Genomic DNA, 21,431 nt, shown 5'->3' on the forward strand with positions numbered 1-21,431 from the left:
CGAAAGTAAGAAAAGGGCGAATTCTAGAAATGTTTTTGAGATGCAGATAAGAAGAGCGAGCCAGTGATCGGATGTGGGGGGTGAATGAAAGCTCGGAATCAAGTATGACACCAAGGCAGCGGGCATGTTGCTTGGGAGTAATGGTGGAACCACACACGGAGATGGCAATGTCAGGCAATTTTATGTTGTAAACTGAAATTCAAAAGTAAACATTCAGCTCTTTTTCCCGCTCACTTACTTTTGGCCGCTTCCACTGCACGCCTTGCACCCGCTGAGTTTTGTAGAACAGGGAATCATTGTTGGCAGGAAAGATGGGGTCTTCAAAAAGTTCCTTCTTCTTCTGGCATGCCTTCTTCAGGTCGTAATACTGCTGGTTCCCGAATGCAGTCAAAGGCGAAAACATTCTTCATAAGATCACCTGAAGGAGCCAGAAAATAATTTTTAATGTTGTAAAATAATCCAAATTTTGGATTATTGGCTAGTTTTTTAGTTTACTGTAAACCCTATTATGTTGTCAAATGCCACATTCGGAGCTGGAGCTTTAAATATTTGGTTTCATAATATAGGTTGTGTGTGCAAACAAACGATTATGGTGGAGAGTCTTGCAGCCTCTGGAGTACCCGTCCTCTGGTAGTGCAGCGTGCTGCTGGTACGGTTATGTGGAGCAGCAGGGCGCGACAGGCACAGTTAAGGGGAACGCTGCAGAGCTGGCACTGTTATGGTGTACACTATATGAATAGTCTAAGTTTGCGAAGTGGACAAAACCTAACACAGAAACAAAATAACCATATACCTTGCCGTAAGTAAAAGCAATAGTGCATATAAATAAATAGGGTACTTGGCCAACAGTGTTTTATTTACCGTAAAACAAAAGTGTAAAAGTCATCCACCAGCGTCAAGGTGTACCCAAATCTGGGAAGGTCCTAACCTCTAGTATTAAGACCTATCCATGCATCATAGTAATGTCTGTTTGAATAAGCTAAACTGAAAAAAAAACAACTGGAGTATAAGTTGGTATGCATGAAAAATAGGAGCAGGTTCACACGGAGCATGTTTTAGGGGTTTAGTTTTAGGTTTCTGCATTTAGTGCATGTAAAGGTGTGGCCTCTCTTCCTTTGAGCTGGACATTATATTTTAACAGTTCCCCATTTGCTGCGCGTCCATATTCGGGACCCGTTCCTGCTCAGCCTTTATTCGCAGATGCATGGTAAGGCTTTTATACTAGAGATTAGGATCAACCCAAATTTGGGTACACCTTGACGTTTAAAAAAAAAAACAATCAAAAGCTGTGTTTATTAAGGGCCCACTTATTTACATGCACTATTGTTTTTACTTATTTAATCACAGCAGGGTATGTGTTTATTTTGCTTCTGTCTTAAGGTACTGTCACATTAAGTGACGCTGCAGCGATATCGACAACAATGCCGATCGCTGCAGCGTCGCTGTGTGGTCGCTGTAGAGCTGTCACACGGACCACTCTCCAGCGACCAACGATGCTGAAGTCCCCGGGTAACCAGGGTAAACATCGGGTTACTAAGCGCAGGGCCGCGTATAGTAACCCGATGTTTACCCTGGTTACCAGTGTAAAAGTAAAAAAACCAAACAGTACATACTTACATTCCGGTGTCTGTCACGTCCCCCGGCGCTGTGCTTCTCTGCACTGTGTAAGCGCCAGTGACATCACCGCTGTGCTTTGCTTTACGGCCGGCACTGACACATTCAGTGCAGGAAGCTCTGAGCAGCAGTGCGGACGCCGGGGGACGTGACAGACATCAGAGGGTGAGTATGTAGTGGTTTTTTTTTTTAGACGAAAGGAGAAATAGGGATTTCCAGCACATCCATCCAGTTTGAGTAAAATAACCAAAATTTATTAGGACATTTTAAAAAACAATGTTAAAAAGAAAGAGAGAAGAACTCTCTTTGCCTGACGCGTTTCTGGCGCACCACGGCGCCCTTAGTCATAGGAACTAATATGACATGAATACACAGGTTTATATATAACAGGGAACCAATCACAGACATAGCAATTAATTTCATTGGAAAAGGCTGCAGCTAAATTCAAATAACAAAACTTTACCTTATTTATCAAATGTCTTAGAAATACACAAATATCTGTTCTAAATTGCCAAAAAATCCATTAGTTATTCAATATATATAAAAAAGATCATTTTTGTAATTCATACCATGTGGATATTTGGTGTCTAAAGTTAGAATCCAAAAAGCTTCCCACAGAGCTAATTGCTTCCTCCAATCTCCACCTCTAGGTGACTGACTGACCCTTTCAATGCCAAAAAAGGAAAAATCTGACAGATCTCCCTGGTGCACAGAAATAAAATGTTTTGTGGCCCCAGAATAACTTGGATTCCTATTCTTTACATTGGCTATATGTTCAGAGATTCTTTTCTTAATTTTCCTTGTGGTATAACCTATATAACTAATATTACAGGCTTTGCATTTTATGCAGTATATAACATGATCAGAATCACAGTTGATAAATGATTTTATATTATAAGTGACATTGTGATTTGAAGAAAAAGAAGTTCTCTTATTGTCTGCAAATTGGCAGACATTACATCTATTGCCAGAACATTTAAAGAAACCCTTCACTGATAGCCATGATGTGGGAGTTTTTCTCGGGCGCACCATACTGGGAGATAAAATATTCCCCAGTGTGCAACCTCTTTTGGCCACTACCCTGCAACCATTTTGGAGAATTGTGCACAAAGAACTATCTTGATTGACTACAGGAAGATATTTGAGAATAATCTGTCTGATTTTGTTGTATTGACTGCTATAAGCAGTAGTTTCCTTTTTTGGCATTGAAAGGGTCAGTCAGTCACCTAGAGGTGGAGATTGGAGGAAGCAATTAGCTCTGCGGGAAGCTTTTTGGATTCTAACTTTAGACACCAAATATCCACATGGTATGAATTACAAAAATGATCTTTTTTATATATATTGAATAACTAATGGATTTTTTGGCAATTTAGAACAGATATTTGTGTATTTCTAAGACATTTGATAAATAAGGTAAAGTTTTGTTATTTGAATTTAGCTGCAGCCTTTTCCAATGAAATTAATTGCTATGTCTGTGATTGGTTCCCTGTTATATATAAACCTGTGTATTCATGTCATATTAGTTCCTATGACTAAGGGCGCCGTGGTGCGCCAGAAACGCGTCAGGCAAAGAGAGTTCTTCTCTCTTTCTTTTTAACATTGTTTTTTAAAATGTCCTAATAAATTTTGGTTATTTTACTCAAACTGGATGGATGTGCTGGAAATCCCTATTTCTCCTTTCGTCTACATCAGCTGTTAATCACCAGCAGGTACGGCACCCACCGGTTATATTCATTTGCAACGGTTCTTAGATGCATGTCTCGGCGTGTCAAGCTTCAACCCTTCCTCTTCCCCCCTCCTCCTCTTTCTGAATTGGTTTTTTTTTTTACTTTTACAATGGTAACCAGGGTAAATATCGGGTTACTAAGCGCGGCCCTGCGCTTAGTAACCCGATATTTACCCTGGTTACCATTGTAAAACATTGCTGGCATCGTTGCTTTTGCTGTCAAACACAACGATACACGACGATCTGACGACCAAATAAAGTTCTGGACTTTCAGCAACGACCAGCGATATCACAGCAGGATCCAGATCGCTGCTGCGTGTCAAACACAACGATATCGCTATCCAGGACGCTGCAACGTCACGGATCGTTGTCGTTATCGTTACAAAGTCGTTTAGTGTGAAGGTACCTTTAGGTTTTATCTGTTTAATGGCCAGTGTGAACTTGCTCCTATTTTGTATGCATACCAACTTACTCAAGTTCATTTTTTGTTGGCTTAATTTTAAGTTAGTAAAGTTAAGCGAGAAAACTACAGGAAAAAATTAAATTTATGGGAGGAAAGAACTAAAAATTGGTATGTGTTTATGTATTCACCCCTTTTGTCACATGCTTAGTGAGAATGAGCCCACCTGTGTGCAATCTAAGTGCCACATGTCTGTCACTTTATACACTTCACCTTTTCAGTAAGGCCTCAGAGGCTGCAAAGTCATTAACAAGAGGCTCCACTAACCAAACACCATGAAGACCAAGGAGATCTCCAAACACCACCATGAAGACAAAGGAGATCTCCAAACACCACCATGAAGACCAAGGAGATCTCCAAACACCACCATGACAAAAAGGGAGATCTCCAAACACCACCATGAAAACCAAGGAGATCTCCAAACACCACCATGAAGACCAAGTAGATCTCCAAACACCACCATAAAGACCAAGGAGATCTCCAAACAAGTCCGAGACAAAGTTGTTGAGAAGTACAAGTCAGGGTTGGGCTATAAAAAAAATATTCCAATCTCTGATGATCCCCCAAAGCACCATGTAATCCATTATCAACTGGCAAGAACATGATAACATAACAAACCTCTCAGCCCGGGCAAGGAGGGCATTAATCAGACAGGCAGAACTGAGACCAAAGGTAACCCTGAAGGAGCTGCAGAGTTCACAAGCAGAGACTAGCATATCTGTCCATACGACCACATTAAGCCTTACACTCAATAGAGGTGGCCTTTATGGAAGAGTGGTCAGAAAAAAGCCTTTACTTACACACGCAAATTGTAAGGCTGGTTTTGAGTTTTCCAAAAGACATGTGGGAGACTCAACAAATGTACGGAAGAAAGTGCTGTGGTCAGAGGAGACCAAAATTGAACTTTTCGGCAATCAAGGTAAATGCTATGTCAAACCAACACGGCTCATCACCCCAAGAACACCGACCCCACAATGAAAAATGGTGGTGGCAGCATCATGCTTTGGGGATGTTTTTCGGCAGCAGGGGCCAGGGGAAAATAGTCCGAGTTGAGGGAAAGATGGTTGGTGCAAAATACAGGGATATTCTTCAGCAAAACCTGAGGCAGTCTGTGTCAGTGATCTGTGACTGGGTGCAGAGGTTCACCTTCCAAAAAGACCCTGACCCAAAGCACACTGCTAAATAAAAATATTTCTGTTTAAGGAGAAATTAAGTAGCGTAGTCAAAGCCGAGACCTTAATCGAATGGAGAATCTGTGGTCAGACTTGAAGATCGCTGTTCACCAGGGGAAACCATCTAACGTGAGGGAGCTGGAGCAGTTTTGCCTTGAGGACTGGACAAAAATCCCAGTGGCCAGATGTGGAACGCTCATAGAGACTTATCCAAAGTGACTTGCAGCTGTAATTTCCACAAAAGGAGGCTCTACAAAGTACTGACTTTAGAGGGGTGAATAGTTATGCACACTGAAGTTTGTTATTTTGTCCTATTTGTTGTTTGCTTCACGAAAAAAAAAGAACACAAAATATTCACAATTGTAGATGCATGTTCTTTACAGAAACTGATGGAAACCCTGAAAAAAAAATCAGAACCGTGAAATTCCAGGTTGTGAGATAGCAAAACATTCAAAAATGCCAAGTGGATGAATACTTTTGTAAGCAACTGTAGTCCTGTTGTGATAGCTGGGGGCTCTTATGTCTTTATCAAGAGAATGGTTTCCCCTGGAGCAGTGTGGCGCCTCAGAGAGGAGGAGAAGAACATGAGGCCGCGGGGCGCTCTGCATTCCAGAACACGGCCTTGTGTAACACTCACCGTGTCGCTGTTCTGCCGATCGGTGGGAACACTTAGGCTAAGTTCACACTAGGCGTTTTTGCGGTGTTTATTTTCTGCAGAAAAACCTGGAATCTTGGTAAAAGAAGGAGCACTAAAAACGCATGATTTGGTGAGTTTTTTTGCTGTGTTTTTTCAGGATTCTGAAGTTCAGCTTTGCTTCCACCACAGAAGCATGAACACAGGTCACCAATGCAAGACATATGTTCATGAAAAAAATACACATATAAATTTATCAAAGGAGGAAGGTGCATTAGTCTGTAATAATTTATCTATGACACTGGCAGTGCATTGAGTTTGTAGGACACCGTTTAACTTTCACACTTTAGTCAGATATGGAGTTGCTCAGTCATTGTTCAATATCACACCTGGGTCAGCCACATGCATTGTTCAGTCTCACACCTTGGTCAGCCACATGCATTGTTTAATCTCACACCTTGGTCGGCCAAAGTTTACTTTTTACGCATCACTAATTTAGCTATGGTAAATTGTACTAAACCAAACTGCCATCCGTAGGTGACCAAGACAAGATGGTAACCTGAAAGGAAAAAAATAAAATAAATGGGTTTCGTATACTGATATACTTTTTTTTTTTCATTAAAAATGTTGCAAAACCTGATAGTTGCGTTTTGGCAGCCTTTTTTTTTCCATCATCCATTGCTTTCAATGGGTGAAAAACTCTGAAAAAACGCTGAAAGAAGTGACATGCTCCAAAAACAATGCAAAGCACAAAATACTAATACTAATGACACACACAAAAAAACCAATGTGGGTGCATGACATTTCTGAAGTCTCACAGGCTTTGCTGGTACTGTAAAATGCAGCTGAAAATGAGCATTAAAAACACATTAAAAAAACGCAGCAAAAATGCTTAGTGTGAACTTAGCCTAAAAGGGAAACTGACACATTTATAGTATATACTATGAATGAGACAATGTGGCTATTTTACCGAGAGAGTTTGCGCCCGTGACTCACACGGATGGGGATTCCTAGGAACCTTCATGCGTCTGCACACGACCAGCTGCAGATACAGCTCGTTCCCACGCAGAACCGGTTTTTCTTGTCACTATTGTACAGAGGAATCTACAAACAAACATCATCTGTACGCCAGAAAGGAGACCATAAAAGCAGTGAAACTCCGGAGAATGAGTCACCGCCTAATGACAGGGCTTGTGGGGAGAGAAATGGCGCTCATCTGGTCATCTGGGCACCCGCAGGGTTTCTAGTGCACCGCTCTCTAGAAATCAGGACCCGGTGCCAGATCCCACAACTCATACAGTGGAACACAGTAAAATCATTACCGGGGATATTACGTAACAATACAGGACGCCTGCAGAGATATAAAAATCACAGGAAGATAAGGGGGGAATTCCAGGGCCATCGAAAAAAGTTCTGAAAGTTTCTAAGAAACTTTCTGAAAATAGTGAAACAGTCTCTCTGCTTGCAGTCAATGATCCAAAGGCTGGAAACCTGTCCAGACCTAACGCCTTCATAGCTGAGGGTTTGTTACTATTGTATCCAATATAATTAGGAAGTCGGAGTCACGGAGACAAGATGTCACTTACAGGAATGGCAGAAAGATTCCAAACCATAAAGACGATACTGATCATAAAGGGATGGGCGACGGCCACCGGACTAATTGTAGACAAGACGAGAATTGCGAAACAAGCGTTCCTTATACATAACTATCGGGACATGTGAACAAGCAGGCAAACTCCCGAACATGCACGCATACAAAAAACAAACAACACACCATCTATAATCTATCATCCCATGTAGATGTGCACAGAGCAACTGCTAATATGATCGTTCTGTGTGTGCTGCCATTGTTCTTGGCAGCACATGCCTTGTTTTACACCGGTGTTCTATTTCACGTGTTTGTTTCTGTTAATGTTGATGATTATGGCTTACAGCCAATGAAAACCAAAAAGTCATTATCTCAGTAAATTAGAATACTTTGTAACACCAGCTTGAAAAACAGTAATTAGACTTACTGGTAATTGTATTTCCAGGAATCCATCCTGACAGCACACTGGAGGACGTCCTTCTTATCCATGATGGGACAGGAAACACGAGAGGTTAAAAGGACCCTCCCCCTACCACCCTTCAGTGTTTTTCCAAAGTAACACATCTGGATGGATGCAAAAACAAGTTTTATTACAACAAAATAATCAATCATACAAATGTTACATCACATAAGTATAAAGATCAAACAATAGGGAGGGAACTAACAGTGCTGTCAGGATGGATTCCTGGAAATACAATTACCAGTAAGTCTAATTACTGTTTTCCAGGTCACCACCTGACAGCACACTGGAGAAATACCAAAGGAGAATGGTATTTAGGGTGGGACCACTGCTTGAAGTACCTTTCTACCAAAGGCCAACTGAGGCGAAACTACATCTAACTTATAGTGTTTAGAAAAGGTACTAAGATTAGACCATGATGCAGCTCTACAGATCTGGTCTGCCGTAGCCCCCCCTTTCTCCGCCCATGATGTGGCCATGGCCCTAGATGAGTGGGCTTTAAGATTAACTGGGGAATTCAAACCTTTAGCTTTGTAGGCTAAATCAATTGTAGATTTTATCCACCGTGCGATAGTCGCTTTAGACGCTTTTTTCCCCTTATTTGAACCCCTGAACTGAACGAACAAGTTATTGTCCTGTCTCCAGGGTCTAGATAGATCAAGGTACCTGAGTACTGACTCTCTTACATCAAGGTTATGAAAAAAATCTTTCTTTTTGGTTTTTAGGGAATTGGCAAAATGACGGTAAAACAATCTCCTGATTCATATTAGTATTGGAGACGACCTTAGGGAGAAAGGCCGGATCTAGCCTTAGTACTATTTTATCATCAAAGATCTGTAAATACGGGTTCTGTACCGAAAGAGCCTGTAGTTCCCCCAATCTTTTTGCCGATGTGATCGCAACTAAAAACGCGGTTTTAAGAGAGAGTTTGTTAATATCTATGTCTCCAGTTATATCCCAGGACTGATCACAGAGAAAATTCAGGACCAGATTAAGATCCCACGGCGGGACTGATTTCCTAATGAATGGCCTTAGCCTCTGGACTGCTCTAGAGAATCTACTAATCCAGGGGTGGGTAGATAGAGAAAAATCAAAGAATGTACTTAGGGCCGCTATCTGGACTCTTAATGTACTTGGTCTAAGACCTTTTTGAAATCCTGACTGCAAGAAATCAAGAATTTTCGGGATATCTGGATGGTCAGTATCAACTGTCATCTCCCCACAGAATCCACAAAATGTTTTCCATATTTTTGTGTAGATTGCAGATGTCACCGGCTTTCTGCTGGCTTGAAGGGTAGAAATGACGTCATCTGAAAGACCTTTTGCTCTCAAGATCTTCCGTTCAGGATCCATGCTGCCAACTGAAGTGCTCCTGGGTTCTGGTGTAGAACTGGACCTTGTAGAAGAAGATCCTCTCTTACTGGTAACAGGAGAGGCTCTTCCACTGACAATTTTTTTAACAATGGAAACCAACTTCGTTTCGGCCAGTGAGGAGCTATGAGGATGACTTTGGCCTCGTCCTCGCAAATTTTCCTGAGTGTCCTTGGAATCAATGCTAGAGTCGGAAACGCATAGAGAAGACCGTTGCTCCAGGGTTGTGACAGGGCATCGATCGCAGCTGGACTTTCCCAGGGGTTTAGGGAGTAAAAGGTTTCGACTTTTGCGTTTTGCTTTGTAGCAAATAGATCCACAGTCGGCTTCCCCCAACGATGACAAAGATCCCTGAATACTTCGCTGTTCAGTTCCCACTCTGTAGGGGATACACTTTTCCTGCTCAGGAAATCTGCCAACTGGTTCTTGGATCCCTCCAGATGTACAGCAGAGATTGACCGCACCGACTTCTCTGCCCACTTGAAGATCTGTTCCGCCAGATCTTGTAATGCCAGATGTCTTGGGCCCCCCTGATGTCGAAGGAAGGCTACAGTCGTCGTATTGTCCGAGAAGATTTTTACATGCTTGTTCTTCAGCAAATGTTGTGCCGCCGTTAGGACCTTCCAAACCGCATGCAACTCTCTGTGGTTTGATGACTTCTTGCTGTCCTTTCTTCCCCAACGACCTTGGAAATATCTTCCTAGGACATGACCTCCCCAACCTTCCTGACTTGCGTCTGTCGTGACTGACACACTTGGGGTTTGAAGCCATGACACTCCTACCCGGAGATTTTTGGAGAGAGTCCACCACACCAGAGACCTCTTGATCTGAAAAGAAAGATTCAGTCTTTGATTTAGAGAATTTTGCCTCCTGTTCCAGCTCCTCAGAACTCCCTGCTGAAGCTGTCGGGAATGAAACTGGCTCCATCTCACGCAAGGGATGCAGGCCGTCATCAATCCCAGTATTCTCATCCCGTCTCTGATCGTATTTCGGCCTCGGGAGAAATGATGGACCTTTTTTATTATACCCTTTAGCCTGTCTTCCGGAAGGTAGGACATTCTTGTTTCTGAGTCGAGCATGACTCCTAGGAATTTTATTCTGGATTTCGGTATTAGATCCGATTTCTTCCAATTTATAATCCAACAGAGACTCTCTAGTGTGGAGATGAGGAACTGACAGTTGACCCTGAGCTGGTTTACTGACTCTGCCGCTATCAAAAAGTCGTCTAGATAAGGGATTACCATCACATCCCGATTTCTCAGATATGCGACTACCTCTACCATAAGTTTTGTAAAAACCCTGGGAGCCGACGCCAGGCCGAAGGGGAGACAGCGGAATTGAAAGTGATAGATCTTCCCTTCCATGTTTACCGCAAACCGCAGGAATTTTTGGTGGTTTAGGCAAATGGGAACATGGTAATATGCACTCTTTAGATCTAGAGTGCACATCACCATACCCCTTCCCAACAGAGGAATGGTAGACCGAATTGACTCCATTTTGAATCTTTTGTATACCACCCAGTTGTTTAGGTGCTTCAGATTTATTATCGTTCTCGACTCTCCCGATGGTTTTGTTATTGAGAAGAGATTCGAGTAATGACCTCTGTACTCTTCTTGGGAGGGGACCGGAACAATTGCCGCCATTTTTAGGAGGTCCTGTATATCCGACCACATGGGGGATGATGATTTTAGATGTGTGCTGGACACCAGAAATCTTTCGGGCGGAAGGGAGGAAAATTCGATTTTGTACCCCTGGGACACCACTTGTAACACCCAAGGACTCGTTGTTATTCCCCTCCAACCTTCTAGGAATCCGGCTAGACGACCCCCTACTCTGATGGCGTCATTTCCTATGGTAGCTAGACCTCGGACCTGAGTAACTCGAGTCTTTGGTTTTGGGTCTACTGTCTCCCCCTTTCTGGTAGCTCCATCTACCTTGCTTCCCTTTACCCCTGTAATCCTGTTTCTGATTATAGCGGGGTCTCCGAAAGGGCTGGAATTTTTTAGGCTTTTCTTCGGGGAACCCCTTTTTTACGTCTGAGGCTTTCTCTAATATATCGTCGAGGACCGGTCAGAAGACCCTGCCCCCAGAGAAGGGTATGGAACACAATTTATTTTTGGAGTGCATATCACCCGACCAGTTTTTGAGCCAGATAGCTCTTCGGGCTGCATTAGAGAGAGATTGACCTCTAGCCGCGAACCTAACCGTCTCCGCGGACACGGTGGTGTTTGGAGATCTCCCTTTTTGTCATGGTGGTGTTTGGAGATCTCCTTGGTCTTCATGGTGGTGTTTGGAGATCTCCTTTGTCTTCATGGTGGTGTTTGGAGAGCTCCTTGGTCTTCATGGTGTTTGGTTAGTGGAGCCTCTTGTTAATGACGTTGCAGCCTCTGAGGCCTTACTGAAAAGGTGAAGTGTATAAAGTGACAGACATGTGGCACTTAGATTGCACACAGGTGGGCTCATTCTCACTAAGCATGTGACAAAAGGGGTGAATACATAAACACATACCAATTTTTAGTTCTTTCCTCCCATAAATTTAATTTTTTCCTGTAGTTTTCTCGCTTAACTTTACTAACTTAAAATTAAGCCAACAAAAAATGAACTTGAGTAAGTTGGTATGCATACAAAATAGGAGCAAGTTCACACTGGCCATTAAATAGATAAAACCTAAAGGTACCTTCACACTAAACGACTTTGCAACGATAACGATAGCGATCCGTGACGTTGCAGCGTCCTGGATAGCGATATCGTTGTGTTTGACACGCAGCAGCGATCTGGATCTCGCTGTGATATCGCTGGTTGTTGCTGAAAGTCCAGAACTTTATTTGGTCGTCAGATCGGCGTGTATCGTCGTGTTTGACAGCAAAAGCAACGATGCCAGCAATGTTTTACAATGGTAACCAGGGTAAATATCGGGTTACTAAGCGCAGGGCCGCGCTTAGTAACCCGATATTTACCCTGGTTACCATTGTAAAAGTAAAAAAAAAAAACACTACATACTCACCCACTGATGTCTGTCACGTCCCCCGGCGTCCGCACTGCTGCTCAGAGCTTCCTGCACTGAATGTGTCAGTGCCGGCCGTAAAGCAAAGCACAGCGGTGACGTCACCGCTGTGCTTAGGGCCGGCGCTTACACAGTGCAGAGAAGCACAGCGCAGGGGGACGTGACAGACACCGGAATGTAAGTATGTACGGTTTTTTTTTTTTTAACTTTTACACTGGTAACCAGGGTAAACATCGGGTTACTATGCGCGGCCCTGCGCTTAGTAACCCGATGTTTACCCTGGTTACCCGGGGACTTCGGCATCGTTGGTCGCTGGAGAGCGGTCTGTGTGACAGCTCTCCAGCGACCACACAGCGACGCTGCAGCGATCGGCATTGTTGTCGATATTGCTGCAGCGTCGCTTAATGTGACGGTACCTTAAGACAGAAGCAAAATAAACACATACCCTGCTGTGATTAAATAAGTAAAAACAATAGTGCATGTAAATAAGTGGGCCCTTAAACACAGCTTTTGATTGTTTTTTTTTTTAAACGTCAAGGTGTACCCAAATTTGGGTTGATCCTAATCTCTAGTATAAAAGCCTTACCATGCATCTGCGAATAAAGGCTGAGCAGGAACGGGTCCCGAATATGGACGCGCAGCAAATGGGGAACTGTTAAAATATAATGTCCAGCTCAAAGGAAGAGAGGCCACACCTTTACATGCACTAAATGCAGAAACCTAAAACCAGTTCTGTATTGTTTGCCAATATGCTAATGACATGTTGACCTAGCTTGCTGAAACAATGAGCCCCTGCAACCTTCAATGAAAACGCCTTTACTGTGGAAGGTGTTATACAGGAGTTCCTTATAGATCAATTTCTTGCCAAGTGCCCCCCCAGTGGTACGGGAATGGGTCCCGGAGCGCACGCCGTGCGCCGTGGATAGAGCTGCAGCCCTGGCCGATGAAGCCCTTACTATCCGACCGCAATGGAGGAGGCTTCTGGACAATGAACCACGGCCTGCTCCCGCACCCTGTCCCCTTCAGATTATATCTGCCCTTCCACCTAGTCGCAAGCCGATGAAAATCACGCCTCACAATCCTGGGCCCCAACAGTTCCGACCACAAACTGGGGGTATCACAGAGAGGAGATGTTATGGGTGTGGGCAACCTCGACATTTGCAGTCTGGCTGTCCTTCAAGGATTCGGAGGGAGCCCCACCTCGTCCAGTGCATCTTGTGCACTCCATCCCGCCTGAGGAAGAGCTACCACCAACCCACCAGAGTGGACCACCGACCTCGGCACCTTAGATACCCCTCCTGGAATGTACAGACTCCGGCCTTTGTCCTTTAGCTACCCAGAGCAACGTCAACGCCACCTGCAGGATGTCTTAATTGATGGATACAAAGTGTCAGGATTTAGAGACACGGGGGCATTCTTGACTATCGCTGACCCCCGTGTGGTTCGACCTGAGGCAATTTACCAGGGTCCGGGAATTCCCATTGTCCTGGCGGGGGGTGTCTGCAAATATATACAGCGAGCTTCTGTGCATTTAGATTTTGGTTGTGGAGAAAAACTGTATTGGATTGGAGTTTTGGGAGTACTTCCTGCAGATATCCTCCTTGGGAATGACATTAGGGAGTTACAGTGTTATTTTGTGGGAGCAGTCACCTGACTACAGGCCCTTCAAGCACTACGTCATCCGGACCTCACCGGGGAGCAACCACCACGAACCGGGTCAGAGTTGGTAAGCAATACGTTCGCTGCTACTACATTGGGAGAGTCTTGGGATAGAGAGGAGTTTAGAAAGAAATAGAGGGTGACACTACCTTAGCAGCCCTTAGGCTAAGGGCAGAAACTGGGCACATGGGAGATAATGGGGATGGCTTCGCTCGAGAAAACGGACTGTATTATCGCTTAACAAAGGTCAGTGACAGGGGCAACCCTGACGCAACGACCAGGCAACTCATTGTCCCTCAGAAGTACAGGGCACAGCTACTCCAACTGGCCCATGACATCCGCTTGGCTGGGAATCAAGGGAGGAAAAGGACTGAAAAGAGACTCACGCAAAGTTTTTACTGGCCTGGCCTCTCGCAGTCGGTAGCCCATTATTGCCACACCTGCGATGTGTGCCAGCGAATGCAGCACCAAGGAGCTCGACATAAGGTACCCCTGCAATCCCTGCCCATTATTGAAGAATCATTTCAGCGTGTAGCTGTCGACATCATAGGTCCTCTGGCCCACCCCAGCCTGTTGGGGAAAAAATATATCCTGACAGTGGTGGACTATGCCACTAGGTATCCTGAAGCTATGGCCCTGTCCAGTATTACAGCAATAAAGGTAGCCGAGGTCCTTGTTACCATCTTTATCCGGGTAGGGTTTCCTAGTGAAATATTATCGGATCCAGGCACTCAGTTCATGTCAGATCTGGTCCAGTCCCTATGGCATACCTGTGGTTTTCGAGCCATTCGCACCACCCGCAGACCAACGGACTATGTGAACGCAATAATGGAACCCTAAAAAATATGCTGAGGGCTTTTGTTGACGTTGAAAAAGACTGGGAAAAATACCTGCCACATCTCCTCTTCGCCTATCGGGAGGTTCCCCAAGAGTCCACAGGGTTCTAACCCCCTTCGAACTACTGTTTAGCCGGAAGGTCCGTTGGCCTCTCACTCTTCTGAAAGAACATTTGGAGGGAGATATCTCAGACACCGGAATGCCCATCATTCCCTATGTTCTAGAGTTCAGAGACCGTCTCGCCCAGCTAGCTACCTTGGCTAAAGAACATCAGCGAATGGCCCAGTCCAGACAAAAAACCTGGTATGACCGTAATGCCAGGACCCGGGAATTTATGGAAGGACAACAAGTGCTCATGATTACTGCTTCCCCTGCCAACAAGCTTCAAGCAGTGTGCGAAGGCCCTTATCAGGTTGTCAAGAAAATGAATGACACTAACTACGTTATTGCCCTGGACTCTAGTGGTCGACGACAGAAAACCGGTCACATTAACATGCTGAAAGACTACCACGATCGATCTCTGCCTGTTCTAGCCGTCTGCCACTCCCCTTGTGATAATGCCGACGATGAGTATCTCCTTGATCTTCTCCAGGTCGCCCAAGCGGGAGGATCACTGGAACAAGTGTCCCTGGGCTCCCATTTATCAGATACTAGATGGTGGCCCGATTCTAACGCATCGGTTATTCTAGAATATGCATGTCCAAGTAGGATATTGCCCAGTGACGTAGTATATTGCCCAGCCATGTAGTATATTGCCCATTGACGTAGTATATTGCCCAGTGACGTAGTATACAGCACAGAGCCACGTAGTATATTGCCCAGTTACGTAGTATATTGCCCAGCACCACGTAGTATATTGCCCAGCTACGTAGTATATTGCCCAGCTACGTAGTATATTGCCCAGCTACGTAGTATATTGCCCAGCCATGTATGTCACAGGTTAAAAAATAAACATATGCTCACCTTCCGAGGGGCCCCTTGTAGTTCTGTCGCCTGTGTTCGGTTCAGGCGGCAGCTTGCGGTCCGAGGGTGTAATGACGTCGAGGTCACATGACCGTGACGTCACGGCAGGTCCTTCTCGCGCAGGGCCTGTGATGACGTCGCGGTCACATGACCATGACGTCATGGCAGGTCCTTGTCGCACACCAACCTTAGCACCGGAACCTGCCGCTTGCATGGACCGGTCTCCGGAGCGTCGGAAAGGCGGCGGAAGGTGAGTATATAATGATTTGTTATTTTTTTTAAATTATTTTTAACATTAGATGTTTTTACTATTGACGCTGCATAGGCAGCCTCAATAGTAAAAACTTGGTCACACAGGGTTAATAGCGGCGGTAACGGAGTGAGCTACCCGTGGCATAACGCGCTCCGTTACCGCTGGCATTAACCCTGTGTGAGCCATGACTGCGGGGAGTATGGAGCGGGCGCCGGGCACTGACTGCAGGGGAGTAGGGAGGGACTAATTGGACTGTGCCCGTCACCGATTGGTCGCGGCAGCCATGACAGGCAGCTGGCGAGACCAATCAGCGAATGAATATCCGTGATGGAAGTTGCCGACAGAAAGACGGAAGTACTCCTTAGACAAATTATATATATGTATATATATATATATATATATATATATATATATATATATATATATATATATATATATATATATATATATATATATATATATATATATATATATATATATAATCAAAAATGGAACAGCATCTTAATATTACCAAATAGTAGTGCAGCGCCTTCCCAACCACTGTTAGTATGGTCTCCGGTAATAGATGAAAAAAATGTGCTGTCTTCCTTTTTTTTTTTCATCTCTCTCTCTTATATATATATATATTTATATACACAGCGCCCCAGAGTCCTGGTCGTTGCAGTACTGTGGCTCCGCCGCTAAGGGGGGCTATGGTACGTCTGATGGCACTGAAGGAGTTCACCTGACCAGGTATCACAGACACCAATACATTTCACAGTCTGGCCTCCAGGGGGAGCTAAGGGTTCTATTCATTAGGCCACTCCTCACAATCTGGTAAAACTGGGGGTTAGGCAGGAAGTTAGAAAGAAAGCTGACTGGGTTGGAACCAGGCAGCATCTTGTGGCAGAGGGTGTTGTAGGGGAAGATTCAGAGCGGTCCCTGTCAGGGGTGGGATCCTGACAGAGGCCTAGCAACCAGAGGGAACGTTACGGGACCGTGCCTGCACGATATAGCGGCGGTACCCCAAGAAAGGATAAGAAGCGAAGTTTATTGTGCTGAGTGAGAAACGAGATCAACGCAACAAGGAGAATACCAGTAGGAGTCGTGCTGTAAGACGAGGCAACATCCTATTGAGGCGCATAACCGGTGGCCGGAACGCCGAGGAAGTATAGAGCTCCAGGCCAAACTTCAAACCTACGGCAGGACAGTCAGTTACAGGCGGGCTGTCTCACCCAGACCCAGGAAGACACAGGGGGGTAACAACAGGAGTGGGGCGACGCTGGAGTCCCGGAAGAGCTCCGAGCCTCCCCGTCATATGGGTGCGTCCTAACCGTAAGATCAGGGGGACGTAGAGGGAGAACATCAGAATCGAGTTGTGAGGGAACACGAGAAACAGACGCAACAGTTGTGGGTACTATCCCGTAAGCACAGCAGGGGAGGACCACAACACACAAGCGCAGGAAGGTAGGCACAGATTTCCACCTGCAAAGGGAACTCTGGAGGTGCCATCGGACCGACCGGACTTGCGCAGCCCGGTTAACCGTATTCCGGATTGAGGACTTCAGTAAAGAGGTAAAGAGACTGCAACCTGGTGTCCTCGTTATTGACCGCGACCGGCACTACACCGCACCATAACATCAGCACCATACCACCACCTTTCATTGTGCGCCCCTCAGCAGGGTCACGGACCGGGTCTAGCCACCGTGACAACCCCAGAACAGAGACTCAGAGGCCCGGTACCGGGTACCCCTCGGCCCTGCGGCAGTGGGGGCGCTGCAATTTTGGCGTCACGAACAGGATCTACTTAAGCCTGAAGAATCAGGTCATGTGTGCCTTGGAACTGTGATTTATTATTCTTGGATTGTGACTTATTGCAAAGACCGTGCTGTGCCACTTGCCGCCAAAATCCGCCGCCATTACAGCGCTGAGGAGAGCGCAGGAGGAGAGAGGCGTGGAGTGGGCATAGACAAGCTGGAGAGCACGAAAGACAATGGCCGCCCAGTCTAAATATTTCTGCGTCCTGAGGACGTGCCCGTCAGCAGCCGAGGTCCGCCTCCTTATTCTCTTTGGAGGATGGAAACCATGGAGACGGGGCCGCCCACGAAAGAGACCGCGGAAAGAGGACACTGGAGAGGAAGCGAAGATGGCGACGCTGGGAGCACCGCGTGGGAATGACCCGACTCAGCGAGAGGCTGCACAACCCGACACAGCCCCGGACACGCCATCATTGCGGGAACTGACCCTTGCGGAGCTACCGATGGGCCGACCCCCCTGGCCGCCGTCCGAGGGGTGTGTGGCTGCAGCCGAGGCCCGGCAGATAGCCCACCGCTTGGAGGCCGACGCCCGTGTGACCGCTCGGCTGGGCCAACCTACGGAGGTCCGCCTGTCTCCGGTGTCCCCCGCTTCTTTCATCCCGACCGCGGTGGAGTGTGAGCTGCAGTCACAGGGCTTGAGGATCCTGCCGGAGGCAGAACACCTGCGGGGCCTGATGACAGCATGGCGGAACAGACCCCAGCCTGCAGCCCAGGTCGATCTGACAAGCGTTGGAGAAACCCCGCCGTCACACTGGGGGGTGTTGTGGTGTCCTTTAACTCCCGGAAGGGGAGTTATCCAGGAGATCGGGGAGCCACTACAGGTCCGTGTTGATCGGGTGGAAGTGGAGCCCTGCGGGGGAAGGTACGATTCCGACCTGGAGCCTGGCGACGCAGTGACCTATACCCGGTGGAGGAGGGAAGCTGGTGAAACAGGCTGGATAGCTCGGGGCGTCCAGCGGTGTGTCGCACTCCAGGCCGATACCGGAACATCTGAGGACGAACCCCCTGCAGAGAAGGCGATGGACCCTGTCTCCGTGGAACCTCCGGAAGTCCGGGCTCACCGTGTGCCCCTGGGTCGCGCTTGCCCACGAGTAAGGAGGGCGTCCCGCAGAGGGATCCTGTCGTTACTGGAGCCAGGACCGGCCGTTGCTGCACCAACGCGACTCTTTGGCCGGGTGAGGCCTGGAAGGAGACCACCCCCTACACTACAAGACGACTAAGTAAGCAAGAATGCTTTATTGAACTGTAAATAGTTCATTGTTTTCTGCTGTTTTGCTGCTAAAACCCGTCCAGGGTTAACTCTTAAAGGGATCCCTTTGTTGACCCGGGATCCCTATTGTTTTTTGTTTGTTTTCTACTTTTGCACAGTTATCAAAGGACTGCCGAATCATGGACGGTGAATGATTCAAAAACTGATGTTGTAAATAGTTTGCACCTTCTTAAAGGTGCTCTCTACTGGTTTTATACAAGAAAAGGACTCTTTGCGAAGACACTGGTCTAGGAACCAGCACCGGAGTCCTTGCTGCGTACGGACTTGCAGCTTGAGAAATTGCACTACCTCTTAGAGACTTAGTCCCTTCTTAAAGGGGATGTTCATCAAAAGCACTTAAAGAATGATGATGTTTTGAAAGAAAGTACTAATAATGCTGATATGTAAAAGTTAAATGTAACTAACTAGTTGATTGTAAGAAATGTTTAATGATGTTGATAGAAGAACGAGGACAGGAAGTGAACCCGTACGGGGTTAGTTAGTGAGTCCTCCTAGGAGCCATACAGAGATGGCTCAGCGATCTTGAACTGAAAGAAAAATGATATGTTCTATACTGTGTATAGTAGTGGAAGGACAGTAGGCCCGGGCGGAAAGGGGCGGTCCTGTGCAGAAAGGAGAGGCAGTAGGTCTGGAGCAGTTAGGACAGGCGGTCCTGCAGACGTAAAGAAGGAGAATGCATAAACGTTGAATAGCCTTATAATGTGTTATAAGAAGGTCTTTAGTGGATTTAGCGAGTACGTCCTTAAAGGCAATGTTGAATTATTGTTCACAAGTTTTGCACTGAGTAGAATACCCATTTGGGTAAAAGAAGTTATTTATAGTCTGTTATTTAAAGTATTTAACCATGTTTGTAACGTTCAAGTGTCCTCACCTCCCATAAAGGGAAGCTCTGTTAAAAAGTTTACTTGTACTTGCATTTTCAAAATTGTATGTCTTTTTGCTAACATGTATTGTTGTTTTCTTCCCAGTCCAGGAGTACTGGATTTAACCGGGGGGGAGTGCAGCGCCCCAGAGTCCTGGTCGTTGCAGTACTGTGGCTCCACCGCTAAGGGGGGCTATGGTACGTCTGATGGCACTGAAGGAGTTCATCTGACCAGGTATCACAGACACCAATACATTTCACAGTCTGGCCTCCAGGGGGAGCTAAGGGTTCTATTCATTAGGCCACTCCTCACAATCTTGTAAAACTGGGGGTTAGGCAGGAAGTTAGAGAGAAAGCTGACTGGGTTGGAACCAGGCAACACCTTGTGGCAGAGGGTGTTGTAGGGGAAGATTCAGAGGGGTCCCTGTCAGGGGTGGGATACTGACAGGGGCCTAGCAACCAGAGGGAACGTTACGGAACCGTGCCTGCACGATATAGCGGCGGTACCCCAAGAAAGGATAAGAAGCGAAGTTTATTGTGCTGAGTGAGAAACGAGATCAACACAACAAGGAGAATACCAGTAGGAGTCGTGCTGTAAGACGAGGCAACATCCTATTGAGGCGCATAACCGGTGGCCGGAACGCCGAGGAAGTATAGAGCTCCAGGCCAAACTTCAAACCTACGGCAGGACAGTCAGTTACAGGCGGGCTGTCTCACCCAGACCCAGGTAGACACAGGGGGGTAACAGCAGGAGTGGGGCGATGCTAGAGTCCCGGAAGAGCTCCGAGCCTCCCCGTCATACGGGTGCGTCCTAACCGTAAGATCAGGGGGACGTAGAGGGAGAACATCAGAATCGAGTTGTGAGGGAACACGAGAAACAGACGCAACAGTTGTGGGTACTATCCCGTAAGCACAGCAGGGGAGGACCACACCACACAAGCGCAGGAAGGTAGGCACAGATTTCCACCTGCAAAGGGAACTCTGGAGGTGCCATCGGACCGACCGGACTTGCGCAGCCCGGTTAACCGTATTCCGGATTGAGGACTTCAGTAAAGAGACTGCAACCTGGTGTCCTCGTTATTGACCGCGACCGGCACTACACCGCACCATAACATCAGCACCATACCACCACCTTTCATTGTGCGCCCCTCAGCAGGGTCACGGATCGGGTCTAGCCACCGTGACAACCCCAGAACAGAGACTCAGAGGCCCGGTACCGGGTACCCCTCGGCCCTGCGGCAGTGGGGGCGCTGCATATGCATAATATAAATATAAATATATATTTATATATATATACACACACACACACACACATACAAGAGGACGATATTCTCGCCGTACTAAGGCAGAGGGCTGCTGCTTTCTCCTCAAAGCCGGGGAAGACTACTCTCACCAGCCACCATGTGGAAACCCTCGGACAACGCCCCATCCAGCAGGCTGCCTACCGTGTTCCAGAGGCTGTTCGAGGCATCATAAAGAACGAACTGGAGGAGATGAAACGACTGGGAGTTGTTCAGCCATCTCACAGTTCTTGGGCCTCTCCTGTCATCCTGGACCCCAAGAAGGATGGTACAACACGATTCTGCGTTGATTAGAGACGATTAAATGTTGCCACCAAGAGTGATGCTTACCCCATGCCCAGGACTGATGATCTATTGGATCGTCTGGCCAGTGCCCAATTTGTGCCACGTACTGGCAGACACCCGTAACGGAGGATGCTCGGCCTTCATTACTCCCTTTGGGCTTTTGAATTCCTGGGAAT

At 46.5% G+C, this 21,431-nt stretch overlaps 1 protein-coding gene across 1 annotated transcript in view; it reads right to left on the reverse strand.

The window, feature by feature from the left end:
- Positions 1-21,431, reverse strand: part of CAPN5 (calpain 5) — a 98,973-nt gene that overhangs the window by 61,119 nt on the left and 16,423 nt on the right. The window contains exon 2 of the mRNA XM_077298718.1: positions 239-418. Within this exon, the coding sequence (XP_077154833.1) occupies positions 239-403 (165 nt within the window). The 5' untranslated portion in view covers positions 404-418. The remainder of the gene's footprint in view (positions 1-238; positions 419-21,431) is intronic.

The sequence above is a fragment of the Ranitomeya variabilis genome, chromosome 3, assembly GCF_051348905.1.
Source record: "Ranitomeya variabilis isolate aRanVar5 chromosome 3, aRanVar5.hap1, whole genome shotgun sequence".
NCBI classification, from domain to species: Eukaryota; Metazoa; Chordata; class Amphibia; order Anura; family Dendrobatidae; genus Ranitomeya; species Ranitomeya variabilis.